This window comes from Belonocnema kinseyi, chromosome 7 (assembly GCF_010883055.1).
Source record: "Belonocnema kinseyi isolate 2016_QV_RU_SX_M_011 chromosome 7, B_treatae_v1, whole genome shotgun sequence".
Lineage (NCBI taxonomy): Eukaryota > Metazoa > Arthropoda > Insecta > Hymenoptera > Cynipidae > Belonocnema > Belonocnema kinseyi.
Window position 1 is genome coordinate 117,761,872 of NC_046663.1, and position 20,551 is coordinate 117,782,422.

Genomic DNA, 20,551 nt, shown 5'->3' on the forward strand with positions numbered 1-20,551 from the left:
TCAATCTGAAAAATCTCTATCCCATCCACACACTACTCCTTTCCCCTGCCGAGTGAGTCACGCCTACCCCGAAAGGGAAATGGCTTAATGGTGTAATAAAGACGCTCGGGCTTCACCTCAGAGGTACGGGGTTCGGAACCCACCTTGAGCTGTAGGTTCACCCATCGTTTACTTGACTGCTACCCAGTCCATCAATGATGGGATAAAACCCAGGCTTTGTCGAATATGTCGGGGCACGCTGCTCTCATCAGATCATTTTTACCTTGAAGAAGACCCAAACACGGGTAGAAACGTCGGTTTATTTTAAGTTTTTTAAATTGAATAAACATGTATATTGAACGTATGACCAAAATAATTAGTCTTAGTCTCTCTAAATGTTTCAAAATTTTCGGTAGTCAGGGAGGCCGTTTTGATCAAAGAAACAAATTCCCGGTCATTTCGCGGGTGTTTCCCGATTCGCAAACATTTTTCCCAGCCAATCATTTTCAGTCCTCTATATTGAAGAATCAATCAATTAATGAAAAATAATTAATTATAATTAACATACACGAATCGAATCTAGAAATGTAAGAAAGAATTATGGACCAATTGATCATTGAAGATGATCATTCATGGATTGAATCAAAAACTGATTGTCTAAATATACGCAAAAATAAAAAAGCAGGGCATTCTACTTTAGCATAGGAATAACAAATGGTTCAAATTGAAGATTTACAGAATTAGACTGATTTATTTAAAAAAAACACCGAAAAAATCGTTGGATTGGGAAAATGGACAATGGGTTAAATATATAGACGGAATTTTATTTATTAAATAAAATCACAATGCCCGCGTAAGTCGTTTTTGCATATCACTTGTTTGTGTGTGTCCTTCGAATTCATAATGATAGTGGCGTTATTTGGAGAATATTGGAAAAATGGGAAATCAGGTCTTTAAGCTAAAGGTATATACAAATAACCGTATACATGTTCCAAAAAGGAATGAGTATAAAATGTGTATAATCCTTATGTAATTTATGACGTTCATCTAATGACGGATTTATATATGTCCGTAGTCACGAGTAATCGGCATGCTGGAAAAACTTTTCATAACAGTTGTTGCAGCGTACTTTCTATGAATGCTACTTTTATCGTTTATTAAAATTATTATTATCGATATATCTTACATCCTAAAGTAGCGTATACGAAGGTCAGGAAGGTGGTCAATTAAAGTAATAACACAAAACCAAATAACGTAAACGCAGTAGTTTGTTTTTGCCTCGTACACAACTATCAAAAAGGGACTCGAGAGAACCGAAGCAATATACAATTCAATAAACAAGTTTTACACTCATGAAATATGGAACTGTTTAGAGAGGCTTGACGAGTTTGGTAATAGATTAAAAAACAACGTGCTTTCCGCAGAAAACAAAATCGAACAGCTTCTTCTCGGAGCTTAGAAATGTTCTGACCGTTCGTTGCAAGAGCGACTTCGCGTGTTAACACCTACGATATTGCACCAATGTAATTAAATAAATAATGTAATTTCATATGAAACTTATAATTAAATGTCAGATGAAGCAGTTGGAACACGAATGCTGATCAAAGGTGGAAAAACGTACTCAAATTAACTCAAGTCGTTCTTGCATCCGTGTTCCTTGATCCTATGTGCGACGATATACTTTTTTTTAATTCTAACTCATTAGGCAGCCTCCATTTATTACGTAACATCTTTTTCGACTAATTATTTCCCGCTTGGAAAGGGCTCAAGCATTGATTTAAATTACGACATTCCAAGAATTTAACAATTTAAAACCTCCCTTTTTTACTTACTAAATGAAGATGAATTAAATAAATGAATTAAAAACCACTCTTTCCATTCCTAAATCAGGTATTTCAACTCAATTCAGGACCTTCCCGGAATTCATCGTATTTCAAAACAAAGGGAGATAGGGTTTTCAAAGAGTTTTCCAAGCTGTTAGATGCGGTTGTAGAGGGACTCCTTTGAAGTGTTAACATTTTTGAAAATGTCTTATAGCGCGAAAAATCCAGCAGCTCCACCCTTAACTTAACAGAAAATAACATATCACGAACCTTCCCTCGATATTTTTAAATGTTACGCAGTATCTGAATGCTCCCAAAGTGATGTCTCTCGCGACTCTTAACTTATCAATAATAATGCAAATTACCATTCACAATCGATTTTCAGTCAAGAGGCCAACCTCGAACAAACGATACCTTGCGACGTTTGAGTGCCACACCCAAATTGAAATCAAATTTCAAGCGTCGTATCGCGAAAGAGTTGTGCCTCGTCGAACGCTTCTGTTTCTCACAGAAGGTCTCGTAGATTGAATACTTAGTATTATCAGTAGAACCGTTCGTTTTTTATATACTACACGTTGCGATTGGTAGTAGAGTTACGTATTTATACCTCACGATAGGCCTTGAGGTGTGAAACAAATCTTCTCTAATTCACCAGTCGACGAACTAACTGGGGACTCGACACGCTCATCCTGTTCAGCCAATTGTTCGCTGTAGTAATGAGGTGTGTTCAGATAATCGATGAGGCGTCGAGGAAGAGGTAGAGTCGGGATGAGATCTTTACGAACCAGCTTCAGGATAACGAATCTACACGTGTGTTGCAAACTCTGAACTTGTTTGAATCTGGACACTGGATGAAGCAACTGCACTCTCATCGGACCCAAAACGGGGCGACGATGAAGAAAAAACAGATAGCGACCACTTCGAGAATGTTCCACCGCGTTCTCTATGAAATCTACGATCGTATGTGACTTGAACTTTGTACAGCTTCCGAAACTAAAATTACCTGCAAGAAAAATATTAGATTAATTAAATTATATTTAGGTTTAGACTTAAATACTGATTGTATATATGTAAAATTCATACATAGGGCCTCACAGTCAATGTTTTAGAATATAAAAATAAATAATGAAAAAGGGAACATATTTACATAAATACAGGACATTTTCGAGAAGAAAACAAATTATAGGGGTAGTTGCCAAAAGTTATGAAATTTAAATCCCGGTAATTATTTAGTTGCGAAAATTTTCTTTTGAATAAAATTCATAAATTTACGAAAAATCACATCTGAAAAAAACATCTGCAAAAAAGATTTGCTCTTCCTAGTGAATTGATTTCAATTGTAAAAAATTTTATATTTAATAAATAAATATAATATAGTGTTAAACTGAAATAACATCAAAGTAAAACTAGCTTCAAAAAAAATTGAATCCTTCCTTTTATTTGGTCTACTGTCAGGGATGCTACAAAATCCCAATTTCGAAATTCCTTGACTTTTGCCTGATCGTTATAAATTTTGATTTCAAGTATAAAAACAACCTCAAACCTTGGAGATCAATAACGCTATGCAAAAATAACAAGGAATTTGGACCTTCAAATTGAATTTTTTTAATGCTATGGGAGGGAAACAAAATGAAGAAGTGTTTTTTTTTAAACCGCCTGACCAATTTTTACGAACGAAAGGTATCTTATGGAGACCGATAAGACAATTTGCCAAAAAAATCAAGAGAATTTTATAACCAAAATAGCAGGTGAACATTTTTTGGATTTTTTTTTCATGTAACGTTTTTGGCGTACGTAATATAATAATATATAATAATATGCGTGTAAACTAGTTTTTCACACGACCCAAGATGTACTTTGCATGGTTTGTTTTTAGTCGTTTCCCAGAGAGTCCTAAACCCACTTCTTCCTGCTGATTTTATTCTGTAATGATTTATTGCAAGAACTGAAAAAAGAGTTAAAGGGATATTGAAATGGAAAAGTTTGTTGTAGAGGTGCACACTTTTTTCAAAAAGTCTTAAATTAACGAACGTATCTTTTTTCGTGATTGCAGGCCCATTCACAAAAAAATTTCAAATAATTCGGGGCGACATGAAAATGATTATTTCGTATTCTCCTGAATCTTTAAATCAGATTGTTTACATGTTTAAATTTTTGAAACATAAATCTGTTTTCATATAGTAATCCGTAGACTGCACCTACAAGCATCAGAAAAAATTATATAATTGTAATGGAGGTATTTTAAAGAAAAAATACTCTTTGATTGTAAAAGTAGTAGTTAATGTTCAATTACATAGTCTGAAAGTAAATAACGCTGCTAATCTTATGAATTAGAAAGATGACATAGAATTAGAATCTTTTTTAATGATTAGGCTTCAATCTACTATAATCAAAAATCGTTCGTAAATTTTGTTGGCGTTGGTTAAATTGAAAATGTTACTGTTACACTGAAAATTGCCTTTCTTTTTTGTGTGAATAACGGTGAGATTTATTTACTGCGATCTGCGCAACATTTGATCTATTTTTATCTATTTCAATAAAATAGTTTTTATTATGCACTTAAATTTGTAGTTTTATTATTTTAATCCAGTGAATTCAAGATGAATGGCACAATTTTTTTTATTTGCTTACAATTCTGTAAAATTACCAGATTATTTTTCTTTTTGACAAAATATGTCTAGCCGCTTTGGAATTATCAGGTACTATACTCTGAATATTTTTTCAACATTTGAAAAATAAAAAACACATTTTCAAAGTTTATGATGATACTGAGAAAAATTCAAAATCTATAGTACAACATTGCATTCAATTAAGACAACAGCATTTCAATTTATATATAGTATATCATGAGTACAATCAAGTACCTTCATTTTCAATTAACAGTAAAAATAGTATTGGAATGGAAGCTTCTAATGTGTCCCCTAAGGGTTTACATTTTTCTTGCACCTTCTTCTTTATTCCTTTACACCCCCCCCCCCCCCCCCCCCCCCCCACACACACACTTACTTGGTGGTGGAAGGGGACCTAAAGTTTAAGGTGGGTTCCGAACCACCAAGAGTAACAGCTTTAAGCACTTAGAGAAAACATTTTTCTTTAGGGATTGTCCATATATTACGTAAGACGTTTTTCTGTTGTTTGAATAAAGACGAAAATAATATTTTTATCAAGTTGAAAAGGACACAGCGATATAAACAAAAGAAAAATGTCTTACGTAATATATGGACGATCCCTTAGAGGCACAGGTCCCACGACTCTCCGGAGATGAATAACTCCCTTGCTAGGCTAGTATTCACCCCATGGGCCGCCGAGGCTCTTCCAGAGTGCGAGGGGGGAATCGAACCCGCAAGCCGACGGAGTGGGTCCAAAGCCTACGCTTCGGACCTACGCTTCTGGGCGACCAGAGGGAGGCATCCTTTACGGCAAGGAGGATTTGGGGGGGGGGGGTTCGGAGTGCCTTTTGTTATTCACAACTCTGCTTATCGGTTCGGGTCGTATCGGGCTTACGGGTCCTGGTGGAGAGTAGGAGATATTCAATGTCAAATACTAAAACAAAGTCTACGCATAGTGTGGCAACAACGAGTAGGTAAAAGTACTCAGAAATAAAAATGGTATTTTTACAACAAATAAAAAACCATCATTTCTCTGTATTATCGTTGCATTATTTACATTCAAATAATAGTTTTGAAAAACAAAACTTAAAGCAAACGGTTCATTTTTGCAAATTCTGTTAAAATTTAAAGCATCTTTTTATACGTTGATCGTGTAATATGAAAAATTTCACTTGGTTTTAACATTCATCTTCTTCAGATGCAAATTTTTATATTTTGTTGAAACGTCGTCTTTTGTAGTAGAATATTAATCTTCTTGGAAACCAATTCTTCTTTTTGGTTGAAAACTCTTTTTTCGATTAAAAATGAATTTCTTAAATTGAAAATTAGTTTTTTGTTGAAAAATAATTTGTTTAACTGTAAATGTAACTATATAATTTTTTGTCGAAAATTTCTCTTTTTACATTCTCATCATTTATGATTGAGAAAGAATTAGAATCGTCGGAAATTTGACATCACACTTTTTCAACGGATCTCCACGTTTCGAGACCCCCTGAATCCGAAAATCAGGTTTTCACGATGGCGTCTGTCTGTCTGTCCGTCCGGCCGTCCGTCCGTAAACACGGTAACTCGAAAAAATGAACGAATCAAATCCATCTTTGGCACACTTTTTCTAGGCCCTAAAAGAAAGGACGAGTTCTTTAAACAGCCATCTGTGATAAAAATTCAAAAAGTGAGCGCATTTTGAAAATTTTTGAGACCACTTTTTTCTGAATTTGAAAATTCTATGCACGGATATTTATAGTATTGGAAAGAACAAACAATTTATCCTTACGACTTTTTTCGATAAAAAGAAAATTCTCAGAGTTATAGCGTTTTTAAAATTTTTTTAATCAACCGAAAATCAAAATTTGAAGCCGAAAAACGCACGATATGAAAAAAAGTCAAGAAAAGAAAAACATTTCTTTTTGTAATCCCTACAAGATTATCATAACCAATTTTTGGATTTTCTTCAAAAATCGAAAATTCAAATTTTGATTGCACAAAAAATAATGGAAAATAAAAAATTCCATTTTGTGGACAACCTATGTAGGATACAAAAAAAGATGAAGTAACAAAAATGGTTATCCCAAACAAGATCTACTATTTCGTTAAGAATCACTTCTTGATCGGTCGCGTACTTTTTGTTTTATTCGTGAAAAATGACGTTGAAAAAAGTAAAATAAAAAAAATGTGTGGAAAAACGACGAAAGTTTCAAGCATTCCAAATGCAAAGAATTCCGAGCGCGAAGCGCGAGATTCAACCGTCGAGCGCCCTAGGCGCGCTCAAACTTGCGAGCGCAGCGAGCCGCGCGCGTAGCGCCTGATGAGAATGTGCACGCGAAGCGGGCAGATTTTTTGATAGAAATTTATTTATATTGCTTAAACATTTATCGTTTGAGTTTAAAATTCAACTATAGGGTTAAAAATATTTTTTTTGTGCAAGATCCATTATTAAAAACAAAAAATTAATTTCTCTATTCGAAAAAAGTTTTGATATTCATACCCCCCGAAAATTGAGTAGTTTTAAATATTATTAAATTCGACGGGGGTTGTTATCAATGGGGATTCAATCTCGTGATCGAAGGGAAACAAAATTTCGAAAGAATCGAGAACTATTCCAAGGCGTCTGTGGTAGGGGTCACTTGTCATCATCACACTGATGAGGCCACACCGGTGAATCCGGGACGAAACGCCGGTAATCGCAGAATTTATTTCGATCGAGAGAGTAAATATGAATGACCGAAGGGTCCGCGCGAAGGGATGAAAACGAGGGTCTCGCGGATCGCACCCGAAGGGAAGACGCGGAGAACTCGCTCGCACGTCACTACCTAAGGGCAGTAACTCCCGAAACGAGCCCTAATCCTACCATCGGCGAGAAAACTATAGGCATCTGCCTTTGAAGCTTAACAACTCGGTAAAAAAATGCTAGCGCAACAAAAAAACAGTCATTTAAAAACTGAAAGTTTTCTACGTTAATGAGCTTGAAGACGTTTATGTTACAAAATTGTTGTGCTTAGCAGACTGAAAAATGTAAAAAAAAGTAAGGATTTTTGGGTACATTTAAGAACAGTCGAGTTTAGAGCATTATTTCTTATACAAGGGGCGATGGAAAAAATTTGAAAAAAATCATGAGTATGAGGAAAACTGTTGTGAACCAGTTGCAGTTGATAAATTTGAAAAATAATAATAATTGTTCCTTAAAAGTACAAAAATGTGCAACTATATTATCTTCAGTTCTAATACAGATATAAAAGCGATTCAAACTGCAAACTGTAATGCATAGGCTCTATATTTATTTGCAATCACCCGGAAGGATGTGTTAGTCTTATTTTTGGTGAAAATCGCGATATTTTTAGAAATTTTTTTTGTTGAAAGAAAAGTGACAGAAAGCAGGGAGGGTCGTTTTTTTGTTTTACTGCCGACCGCTGGTGTTATTCCTCGGCCCCTAGTTCTGAATGCTTGGATGGCACCTGGCCACGGGTCAAAGAAAGGGACCAGCGGTCGACAGTAAAAAAAAGGCCCCCCCCCCCTGCTTTCTGTCACTTGTTTTCCAAAAAAAAAAAATGTCTAAAAATATGGCGATTTTCACAAAAAATAAGACTAAGACATCCTTCCGGGTGATTGAAAATAAATATAAAGCCTATGCATTACAGTTTGCAGTTTGAATCGCTTTAATATCTGTATTAGAACTGAAGATAATATAGTTGCACATTTTTGTACTTTTAGGCAACAATTTTGATTATTTTTTTAATTTCTCAACTGCAACTGGTTCACAACAGTTTTCCACATACTCATGAATTTTCTAAAAATTTTCCCATCGCCCCTTGTATAAGAAATAATGCTCTAAACTTGACTGTTCTTAAATGTACCCGAAAATCCTTACTTTTTTTTACATTTTTCAGTCTGCTAAGCACAAAATTTTTTTTACATAAACATCTTCAAGCTCATTAATGTAGAACACTTTCAGCTTTTAAATGACTGTTTTTTTGTTGCGCTAGTATTTTTTTTGACCGAGTCGTTAAGCTTCAAATGCAGATGTCTATAGTTTTCTCGCCGATAGTAGGTCATTCGGTCGACAGCCCGGTAACTGTCAACCGCCGATCCTAGGCAAAACGTGCGAGAGAACAAACAAGGACCGATCGCACCACGTACTACCGAAAAATCGAGATCGGATAGACCGCCAGATTTCCAGATAGTGCCGCACCAATTGCGAAAATCTGGCGGACACGCCACTCATCTGTCGGTTCCTCGCATTTGAGGTTCCTTCGATGTCCCTCGATGCTTGAGTAATCCGGGGGTCCTGGGTGACCACTGATGCCCGTCTCGTGTCCGTGGTATCCTGGATCCTGGGCGGCTGCTGATGATGGTCTGAAGTGGTGCAGGATGCTCCGAACCCGATATTTCCAATCGGGTAGTTAGGGGGGAAATAGGGTTAAATTCAATGGTAGAAAAACAATTGAATAAAAAGGCTGGAGTTCTAAAGTAGAAAAGGATTTAATCTTGGATGAAGTTGGTGGCATAAAACACAGGGGATCGTCAGTCGAAGCGCGGAGTCCTCCGTAACCTGATCCGTTTCTCGGTCGAGAACCAGTGTCTCCAGAATGTGGGATTTTTCGGCCCCCACTGCTCTCTCATCTGGGAGCGACACATTCAAACGTAGCGTGTCGGTGAGTCGGCTCTGTTACATGTTGCGTAGGCGAGTGATCGGCAAAGTTTTTGCTTCATTTTCAGGTATGGTCAGGCTCCACCCGACTTAATTTTGTCTACTACTTTTCGGTCTATTCATGTACCTTAGTGTGAGTGAGCTTACTCCAGCAAGGGTCTTTTGTCCACAGGCATGCTAAAGTAAGGAAATTTTAAAACTTTTAATTTTTTAATTAGCGATTTGAAAATAGCATTATCAGCATCTACGAATTTTTCCGATTCCAATTATATATTACTTGCCTAGAAAAGTAAAAAATTTGAAGGAGTTTATAATCAAGAAACATCAGATTGACAGTCAATTTAATACTAAATACTTCTCAAATTTTCAACCTTTATAGACAAATTACATGTCTTTGGAATCGGAACAATACGTAGATGCCAAATATATTACCTTTAAGTCACTGAGCGTAAAATTACGAATTTTTTAATTTCACATTTTTTCCCATTTTATAACAAAGGACCCCTGAGGAAAGGGATGATCTGGCCAAGCACGCAGGTACTGCCCTGAGAGTAGGTCACAGGGCAGGCTACCGTGCCCAGGGCAAGAGCGTGCCGACCACTGGCGTAGGCCAGCCTTCTGTAGAGCCGAAAATGCACGAGCACGAGTCCCCCCGACTTCACGATTCGTTTTCGGTGGCTAACTGGCTATTTGGAGGAGTTTTCAAGTAAACTGAATTTCGCAGGGTGTCAAGAGAATGAAAGTTCAGGCAATTTATTGCGCAATTTTGTTGCACATTTAAAAAAAATTTATTTTGTGTAAAAAAATGACCTTTCAAATTTGCCTAAGTTTAAGAGATATTCAGGAATTTTGAAACGACTAGAAAATAGTTAAAATTTGTAAAGATGTTGTTAAAGAATTTTGTAAGGTTTCACGAAAATGAAGGAAATTTTTTGAGGTTTCTACGAATAATTACCATAATTTTTTATTTTGAAAAAATAATTTAAAAAAATTCCAATACATTTTAAACTATGTTTAAAATTCTCAATGAAGAATCTAAAGATTTTAAGGCAATCTTTTTCAATTTGCCAAATTTCAAAGAAAATCAGGACACATTTAAATAGTTTTTAATGATTAGAAGGCTTAGAAGGTCCGACAAAATTAGAAACAGAACTTTTTCACGATTGGTAGGAAAATTTGTAATGACTTTTTATTTTTAAAAAACGTACTTAATGAGAATATTAAAACAGGTTTATAAACACGTGAAAGGATTTCCTGAAATTAAAAAAAGACTGTAGAAGATTTTGAAGCAAAATCAGAAACTTACATTTTTTAAGAATTCAAACATAAACTTTAGAAACTTTAAAGGAATTCCGAAAGATTTCAAGGAGGTAAAACTATTTTTCTTAAAATTTGGGAAAAATTGAGAAGATTATGAATCAATTTTTTCACATCTTGATTTAAGGAACATAATTATTATTAGGCATTCTCGTGAAATGTTGTTACACAATTTTTAAATTATATGTTGCTTTAAAAACCTACTTTCAAATTTGAGTAAGTTTAAGGGATATTCAGAAATTTTGAAAGGATACAAAAATAATAAAAACTTGTAAAGGTTTTTCAAGAATTTGGTAAGTTTTCATGAATATGAAAAAAAATATTTTAGGTTCCTAGAAATAATTAAAATAATTTTTTATTTCGAAAAATTAATTTTATAGGGGATTATTTTAAAGCATTTCAAAACATTCAAAAGAGTTCAAAAATTGTCAAAATATCTGAAAAAGTTTAGAGGCCATTTTTTTTAATTTTGAAAAATAAAAAAAAATCAGGAAAAATTTCAATAATTTTGAAAGATTATAAAACCTGAGAAGATTTGAAAAAAAATTATTTTACTAATTATCGTGTGAACATTTTGAATGATTTTTTATTTTGAAAAATGTGCTTTAACAGAAAATTAAAGAAGATTTTTAAACACATCAAACAATTTCCTAGAATTTCGAAAAAGAGTGTAGAAAGTTTTAAAATCAACATTTTTTAATTCTATGACATTACAAATTTGATACAAATGTAAATAATCGAATAAATTAAATAAATATTGAGTAGAACTGTTGAGATTAAAAAAGAATTAGCTTCAGAATTGTTTTAGAAACGTCGGATAAGCTGATTTAAAAAACTTAAAAATTCTTGTAGAAGAATAAGAAGGATGCGCCTGGAAATTGTGTACAATTATCAGTCTTCAAAATTAAAATGATTTTTTTTTTAAATTACTTTCAGCACATTTCTTCTCAAGCAGAATGCCCGCTTTTAATCGCAAGAGGTTCAGTTATTTTCAATCAGATTAAGTAATTACATAAATTTTGAAAATTAAAAAAAGATAACTTGGAATAAGTTGAATGAGATTTAAAAATGGTTTATTTTAATTACACGTAAAATTTGTTGAATTATTTATAAAAATTTGGAAACATTAAAAATTGTTCTATTTAAATACACTTAACATTTAAGATTTTTATATTAAATTTTGATAAGATATAATAGATATGTATGTAAAATGAAAAAATAATATTAAAAAGTCGATAAACGAAGGACTTTCAGATAATTAAAGATAATGAAAGACACTCCTTGGTAAAAAATGTAAATAATTGTTTTGGAATAAATTCTAACATAAAATTGAAAAAAGATTACAAAACATTTTTTATTAATTCATAAAATGTTTAAAAAGTACGTAAAATATTTTGAAACAAAATGTCGTAATTTTTCCATATCACTTAACTTCAGAAAAATTAAGGAACATAATTCTTTCAAATTTGAGTAGGTTTAAGAGATATTCAAAAATTTTGAAACGATTCGAATATAATTAAAACTTGTGAAGATTTTTAAAGGAATAATTAGCATAATTTTTTATTTCAAACAATTAATTTAAAAATATTATTTTTAAACATTTAAAAACATTACTAAAGATTTCAAATATTCTTAAAGCATCTGAAAAACTTTAAAGGCATTTTTTTAATTTTGCAGAATTAAAAAAAAATTAGGAAAAATTAGAATAATTTTTAAAGATTAGAGATTGGAAGTTCTGACAAGATTAGAAAAATATAATAATCAAGTGAATTCAGGAAGTATTTGGTAGACTTGATGAGATTCAAACAAAATTTAAACCTAAGAAGTGTTTTAGAAACCCAAGCTAAACTTTAGGAACTTTAAAAGAATCTCGAAAGGTTTCAGGAGAATAAACAAAGTGTCTTCAAATGCTTGGAAAAATTTAGAAGATTATAAGGAAATTTTTTTCTACATTTTGAATGATTTTTTAAATTTTTGCGATAAAAACTCAAGAGAGTTACCAATTTCTTGTAGAATTTAAAACGTTTTTAATAGATAATCAATTTTCCTAATATTTTTTAAAATCCTATAAATTAAAAATAAAAAGTCTTTAAAATCTCCTAGCATCTTTTCTGACACATCTGATATATTCGAAAATCCTTTTTTTTTAAACAAACTGATAATACTTATTTTCTTGTATATGAAATCTTTACAAAATCTTTAATGTCTTAAAATACTTATCTCAAAATTACAAAATTTAGCTTCTAAAATTTTATTTTAATTGTAAAATAATTGTAAAATAAATCCAATAAAATTTATTTTATGAAGAAATATCTCATGATTATAAAAAGAGAAAAAAATTGTAAAGGTAGGTCTTTGTAACATTTTAATTATTAATTAACATATTTTTAAATTATTTTTCCTTGATTCTGGCAGAGGGTCATACATGGTACAAAAAGCCGTCGTGAAATTTCAAATAAAAACTGTACTATCTATACATTAATTTTTTTAAATAAAAATAATAATACTTTTATAAATATTGCCAAAATTTATTTGAATATGGTACACATTGATTTTTATTTTTAAAATTCCTGTAAATAGCTGGTGTTTGACAAATTTTAGGATATTTGTGTACCATGTTTGACCTTAGTGAATATATTTCAGGAATAAAATTATAAAAATATATCCATTAGTAGTAAAAGACTTATGAAGAATTGCCTTTCAAATTATAGTTGAAGTTGAAGAAATAGATATTTCTCTTATCGTTTTTCAGCATATGATTTTTCACTAAACGTAAAGCAGATTGAAATACACTTGAAAAATAAAAATAAGAAAGCTCAGAAATTCATGAAGTGATTATAGCCTAAAATAGCATGAAAAGAGATGTATCAAAAAAGAACCTAGAGGACTTTAAATGATTCTTTTTTATTGGATTTAAAAAAATATTAGAAAAATTCGAGTCTTTTCAAAAGATGTTTCGGACATTTAGAAGTATGGAAGATATCAATGAATATTTTATACATTTTGGGAAATTTTTTCAATTTTTTAAAAATTTCTAATACGTTTCAAACAAAATAAATTCCAAAAAATATGTTGAACCTACTACATTTTTCTTAAAATTTAAAAAAAGCATTCAGGATGTAAAAAACTTCACGTATATAATCTTCTAAATTTTTCACAGAACTTTAAGAAAAATAATTTTATCTCCTTCAAATCTTTCGGAATTCCCTTAAAGCTTCTTAATTTCATTTTTTGAAATCTTTGAAAACCTACATTTCAAAAAAATTTAAGTTTAAAATTAGATTCGAATCTCTTCCATTCTTCTAAATATTCCTTGAATTTACTGGATTATTTACGTTTTTTAAAATCATTAATCTTATCAAATTGAAACATTTTGCTTTAAACTTTTTTACACACTTCTTTTAAATTTTAGGAAATCATTTGATGTGTTTCAAAATCTTTTTGAATTTTTTTTTAAAGTACATTTTTTTTAATAAAAATTATAAAAAATGTTCAAATGATTATTAGAAAAATAATTCTTTTTTTTATTTTCAGACCTTCTAATCTTCTAATCTTTAAGAATTATTCCATTTTTTCCTGATTCTTTTGCAAGTTTTAATTATTTTTTAATAGTTTCAAAATTTCTGAAAATCTCGTAAACTTACTCAAATTTGAAAGCAAATTTTACAAACCAACATAAATATATCAAAAAATGGTACAACAAAATTGCGCAAGAAGGCTTAATAAGAATTAAATTCCTTATTTTTTTAAATTATATAATATGGCAAAATTACGAAATAATGTCAAAAAATTGTGATCTTTTTTTAAATTTTCTCTCAGAATTCATTCCATTTTTAGTTGAAAAATAATGTTTTAATTGAAAATCCAATTATATGTTTAAAAATTAAAATATTCTGTTGTAAACTCGATTGTGTTTGTGTGTTTTAAAACATTTCTCCCATCGAAAGTTAAACTATTTTAAAATTTTTAAAATACCTGTTTTGGTCGATAATTTAACTGTTTTGTTGAAAAATCGATTTTTTTATTGTTGGAAAAACATTTTCTTATACTAAAAATGTAACTGTATCATTTTTAGTTGATTTTTTAAAATAGGAAATTGACCTTTCTCAGTCAAACATTCTTCTTTTTTGGTAGAAAATTATTCTCCTTGTTTAAAAATTCATCTATTTTAATCAAAAATTCATTTCTATGGATGAAAATCCATTTTTTGGTGAAACTTCTTTTATTTTGGTATAAAATGGTTAAAAGTTCATCTATTTTTTTGGAAATTTATCTATTTTGTTACCAAAAATTTTTGTTGTTTTAAAATTGATTTCGAAAATTGTGAATTTCTGTTTTCGGTGGAAAGTTATTGGGTTGAAAATTAAATTATTTGTTTGCAAATTTAATTTTTTGCTTGGAAATTTAAACATTTTGTGGAAAGTTTGATTTTTTGGAGTTGGTAACTATTTTTCAACTGAAAATTTATCTGTTCAATTTTTCGTTAAAACATTATAATTTTAGTTGAAAATTAATTTCTTTCGTTAAAAATTCTATTTTTTATATGAAAATTTAACTAGTCCATTTTTGATCGAATACTTATTGTTTTAGTTTAAAATGCGTTTCTATAGATGAAAATTGATCAATTTTGTTGACAATTTTCTTTCTTGAAAAATTTTCTTTTTAGTTATAAATTTATCTTCTTTGTTGGTGATTTATTCTTCTTTGAAAATTCATTTGTTTTAGATAAAAAATTGATTTCTTTTGTTGAAAATTCGCATTCATTTGGGTTTAAAATTAAATTTTTTCAACTGTAAGCTTCAGTATAAACTACAATGTTTAAGTTAAAAATTGTATTTTTTAAATTAATTTCTTAGGTTGAAAATTTAACTATTTTGTCGAATATTTGTTTTTTATTTTTGAAACATCAATTGTTTACTAAAATTATGACTAAGGCATACAGAACAAAATTTGAAACATTTTAGACCCAGAAGTCTTGTCTCCTATATCTATTTACATAAAGTCCATTATATTTGCCTCTTCGCAATAAGCATAATGGTTCTAAGGTAACTCAGGATTTCAAAACTTGCATAGATTTGAGGAGCAGCTAGATCGTCATTCGTGAAGTCGGGAGAGCTCGGATACCTGCTCGTGCATTTTCGGTTTTACACGAGGCTGGGCTTCGCAGCATTTAACAGAGTCGACTCACCGACACGCTACGTCTGAATGTGTCGCTCCCAGATGGGAGAGTGGTGGGAGCCGAAAAATCCCACATTCTGGGGACACTGTCGAGAACATACTAACTTCTGTTCCTGCCGATTTTCGCAGATCTCCGACCGCCAAGCAAACCTGCACGCATTCCAGCGGTGGGGAGGACGGATCGAGCCCTGTCATTGGTCGCCCGCTCCTCTCACCCACTGGAATACGACAAGAATCTGCTGTTCGCCGGTTCGCGAGAATTCGTTCACCTTAAACGGTTGAAGCTTACGCGGAATCGAATCGCAGTTATAGCATTGATCTAGCAACCGCGCTTGAGGATTAAAACGATGGTCGTTAATAGGTGAACTATATCAATATGAACAAAATTGTGACATTCATTGTCACTGCCCATTAAATGAAACTTTTATTATTTTAAAGAAGTACTATTTTTAATAGACGATTTCCCTATGCATCCCTTTCTCATTCTTCCCACATACATTTTTAAATAATTTTAATAATTATATGTTCCATGCAGAAAAATAAGAAATACATTACACTTATACATTCTAGCTAGAACATAGTAAAAATAATCCGAAAATGCATTTGTCGGTTTAAAATCACACGTTGTTTTTAATGGGAGGAGTATTTTAAGACTTCTTGCCCATTGTCCCATTTTCATGAGATGAGCACTAGAAAATAAGCCGGGTACTGTCCCAGTCCCAGCTAACGATGCGCGAGGGCGTTCGGTAGGGCACCTCGCCATCAACGTACCCTGCCGATGAAAAAGTACTGGTGAACGGCAGTGGGCCGCTAGTGCACTGGGGCGCCAGTGCCGCTTCAGTGGCTATTTGTGCTGATTTTCAGCACCTAAACGGCACTGAGAAGTGATGTGACGGTCAGATAATGGTCCTATTGTATTCGTCATGTACCGGACGGGCAAAGTTATTTGCAGTAATTAGCCGCAACAAATCCGACTGCCTTTTTGAATTTTTTTCAAATTAATAACAATTTTGTTTAATTTATGAATTTTCTCATTGTACATATTTATAATTTTAACTTATATACTAATATACTATTTTTAAGTTGAATAAAAAAATGTTGCCTGTTTTGGCGTATCTCATTTCATTTACGAGATACGTTAGATACATTTCCATTTTAAACATCTAAAAGAAAAAGTTATATATCTGAATTAATCGAAACCTGTAGATTCTGAATTTCTAACCTTCTCTGAGATAATTTCAAAATTTTACCATTTTTAATTTTTAATCCCTTTCCGGCTGGCCTATTTGGTAGCCTAGTATAAGGTATAAAGGAAACTTCTTCTGGCATTTAAAACCGGAATCTGAGTACTTTTAAACGAGCAGCATTGTAACACCACTGGGCAGTGCCGTTTCAGTGCGGTTTTTTAGTGCTTTTTCATTGGCAGAGGTAAGCACTGTGTCCGCACAACCTGAGGGTGACAAATGTCCAATATTCACCCAAGGTGAGCACACTGCTTGTGAACGACGTGAAGCATAGTGTGTGGCCATTATGTGCCTTCATATCGCAGGTTTTGTGTGAGAGCAAAATTTAAAAAATATATATTTTAATATAAAATAAAAAAATAACATTTTTCGACTTTGAATTAGATTGTCACAATATTGTAATGATTGTAGTAATTTCTCAAGTCAAACATTAATAATTCTCATCAATAATTGTTATACAATTTGAAAAAATATATTATAAACTTTAAAAAGTTTTTTTTTCAACAAGGAAGAATTGGAGGTTAGAAACCCTTTTGTTTTGAAAGTAATATTTTAATTTTTCCTTGTAAGAAGATTTTAGTATCAGGAATATACAACAATAAGCATCTACGTAAACCTACCCTTCCACTCTCAGAATGCTTAGGTAATACTTTCATTTTTTATTATTGAATCATTGATAGAAAAAAAACATTTTTTTACCAAACTTTAGACTGCTAACTATAGATTTGGAAAAAATTAAATGATATATGAAATTACAATAACGATTTGATCAAAATTCTTTTTTTGAACTAGCTGTAACGAAAGGAAACGAAATTTATGGTCTGGTCCCTGTTAAAAAGTGATTGAAATATTAAATAGAACACAGAGCACCTGCTAAAAATATGAGTACAATACCTTTCAAAAGGATTAAATCGATCTATGAAATGTTTCTCAAAATATATTGCTTAATATGTAATATTTATTTATTTTTTTCCAATATTGTTCTTGAAACTTAAATTATTAAATAATTGAGGGGCCGAGTCGAATGAGCCACATATTTATGTCTGCAATTTCGATCCAGCCCATCAATGATTGAAAAATGTTTTAAACTATTATAATTATCCGAGGGCGGTTTGCCGACACGCACGTGCCGACACGACGTGCGCAGCATATGACGTTACAATGTGAGGGCAGCGAGCCGACATGCGCGTGCGCAAACGGCGTACAACAATACATTTTACAAGTCAAACACATTTTAATTCGTTCTATTACAAGATAAGCAAACCTTTCGCACAACTATCGTATTTATATTCCACAATGCCTTACGATAGGAACCAGAAAGGCGGAAAATCGCGAACTAAAATCATTTAAACTTTAATATAAAATAGATTTTTCATAATATAGATTATTCCATATAAAATTATATATTACTAAAATTTTCTTTTGCTTTCTCAGATAAAATCTAAAATATCATTTTATCTTTTCTCGACTGTCTTATGGGGTTTTTAATTTCTTCTCGTTTTTCTTCTAATTCTTTCCGCAATTCTCTTACTGCTTTATGATATTTTTTTCCAAGAAAAGAAGCAAGAAAAATGTCATTGGGGATTCCTAGAAAAACACAACCTAACTTTTGTTTATATAGCTTATATTTTAAACTAATAGTATTAAAACCCATAAGAACTATGGGAACAGTTCGACTTGAAAAAATAATGTGACTAAAAGTTACTGTGTAACAGCCCTGCGAATTAGACTCATTTTATTTAACAGTCAGTGCACAGTTGCAATGTGCCTCGTTTATATGTAAAAGCATGTCTTTCAGAGGCGAAAAAATGTTCTTCAATCTATTTTTATAAGACGTCCAATCTTGATCAGTTTGTAAAAAATATATGTTACTAATCAGCGTCCGCTTCTTTTATGATAAAAAATGTGCCCGGCTCGCGGGCACATTCACATCGCGCGTTACGCGCGCGGCTCGCTTCGCTCGCAGGATTGAACGCGCCTAGGTCGCGCGACGGTGGTTGAATCTCGCGCTTCGCGCTAGGATATTTAATCTTTGCATTTGGAATGCTTGAAAAAAACTTTATCAAAAAGATCTCTTTTAGATGGCAGTATTTATACGCGTCTTCATATTCTGAATTGGTTACTTACTTAAGTATAGTCAAAGATTGAGTTTCTCAAAGCTCTATAGGCTTTGAGGTACATATTCTCATCGCGACACTTGCGCTGCGCGCTCGATTTCCGACAGACATTTGTAAACAAGTTTTGTTGGATTTTTTTTTCTCGTAACTTTCGTCGTTTTTCCACACATTTTTTTTCAACTTTATTTTTCACGAATAAAACAAAAAGTACGCGTCCTATCAATAAGTTATTCTTAACGAAATTGTAGATCTTTTTGGGATAACCATTTTTGTTCATTCATCTTTTTTCGTATCCTACATACTTTGTCCACAAAATGGAATTTTCTATTTTCCACTATTTTTTGTGCAACCAAAATTAGAATTTTCGATTTTTGAAGAAAATCCAAAAATTGGTTATGATCATCTTGTAGGGCTTTCAAAAAGAAATGTTTTTCTTCTGTTGACTTTTTTTCATATTGTGCGTTTTTCGGCTTCAAATTTTGATGTTTGGTTGATTAACAAAATTGTGAAAACGCTATAACTCTGAGAATTTTCTTTTTATCGAAAAAAGTCATGAGGAAAAATTGTTTGTTCTTTTTAATACTATAAATATCCGTACATAGAATTTCCAAATTCTGAAAAGTGTTCTCAACAATTTTCAAAATGCGCTCACTTTTTGAATTTTTATCAAAAATGGCTAGTTCACGAACTCGTCCTTTCTTTTAGGACCTAAGAAAAGTGTGCCAAAGATGACTTTGATTCGTTAATTTTTTCAAGAGTTATCGTGTTTACGGACGAACGGCCGGGCGGACAGACAGACTTTCAGTAGTATTTTCCTAACAACTTCAGCTAAAAAATCATTTCTAAGAGCTGGTACTTTGCTTGAATTATTTTTACACTAATAGACACTTACCCCTAAAATAACAGCCCAAGCAAGAGCACTTTTCCCATGCTTACTCAACTACAAACTTTGACAATACGAAATTAAATGAACCCTAAATTATAGAGCAGAGAAATATTGCCTAAGTTCTTTTTTTCTATGTGTGGTACTGTCAGCTTAACGTTAAGCTAGCATGACCACCGGCTTTTGTTTTAAATGCATTGCATTCAATTTGACAATAGGGAAGTTAACAGACTGGACTAAATAGTAAAGAAAACTTAACAAATATCATAAATTCGCCATTTACAGTTAAGTCTATTCAGTAAATTTTAAACAAACGCAAGTAAAAATTTTACAATTCAAACTCTGGACTCTTGCGCCCGTAGTTTGTAGGTGAAAAAAGTTGTAAATTTAACATTAAAGTATAAGAATAGCGGTTTATACTGCGTATAAATTATTAAAGTGTTAACATAGATTAAAAACAATAGAGTGTATAGTGTGTCGCAGGCCTGTTTGAAATTGTTAATTGTAGGATATTTGTATAATTGTACGAGAACCAAAATAGTTAAGTCATCTTGAAAACGTTACGAACTACATGCTCATGTTCTTTAAATGTTAATTAATTACCATTAATGAACCACGTTTGAAAAACAATTTTATATATATATATATACCCCTGGACAATTGTCCAGGGGTGGTCCCGGAGGAATTAACCCCCAAGCGGAGGTGTGAAAACCGTGCCGAAAGCTGAATGGCACCTGGGTGAGGTGTCTAGAACGG

The 20,551-nt window shown here is 32.1% G+C and overlaps 1 protein-coding gene across 5 annotated transcripts in view; it reads right to left on the minus strand.

Annotated features, from left to right (window-relative positions):
* Positions 1 to 782: 782 nt before the first annotated feature.
* LOC117176068 overlaps positions 783 to 20,551 on the minus strand; it is a 54,553-nt gene continuing 34,784 nt past the window's right edge. For all 5 annotated transcript variants that reach the window (XM_033366074.1, XM_033366075.1, XM_033366073.1 and 2 more), the window contains one exon: positions 783 to 2,805. In XM_033366074.1, the coding sequence (XP_033221965.1) occupies positions 2,411 to 2,805 (395 nt within the window). In that variant the 3' untranslated portion in view covers positions 783 to 2,410. The remainder of the gene's footprint in view (positions 2,806 to 20,551) is intronic.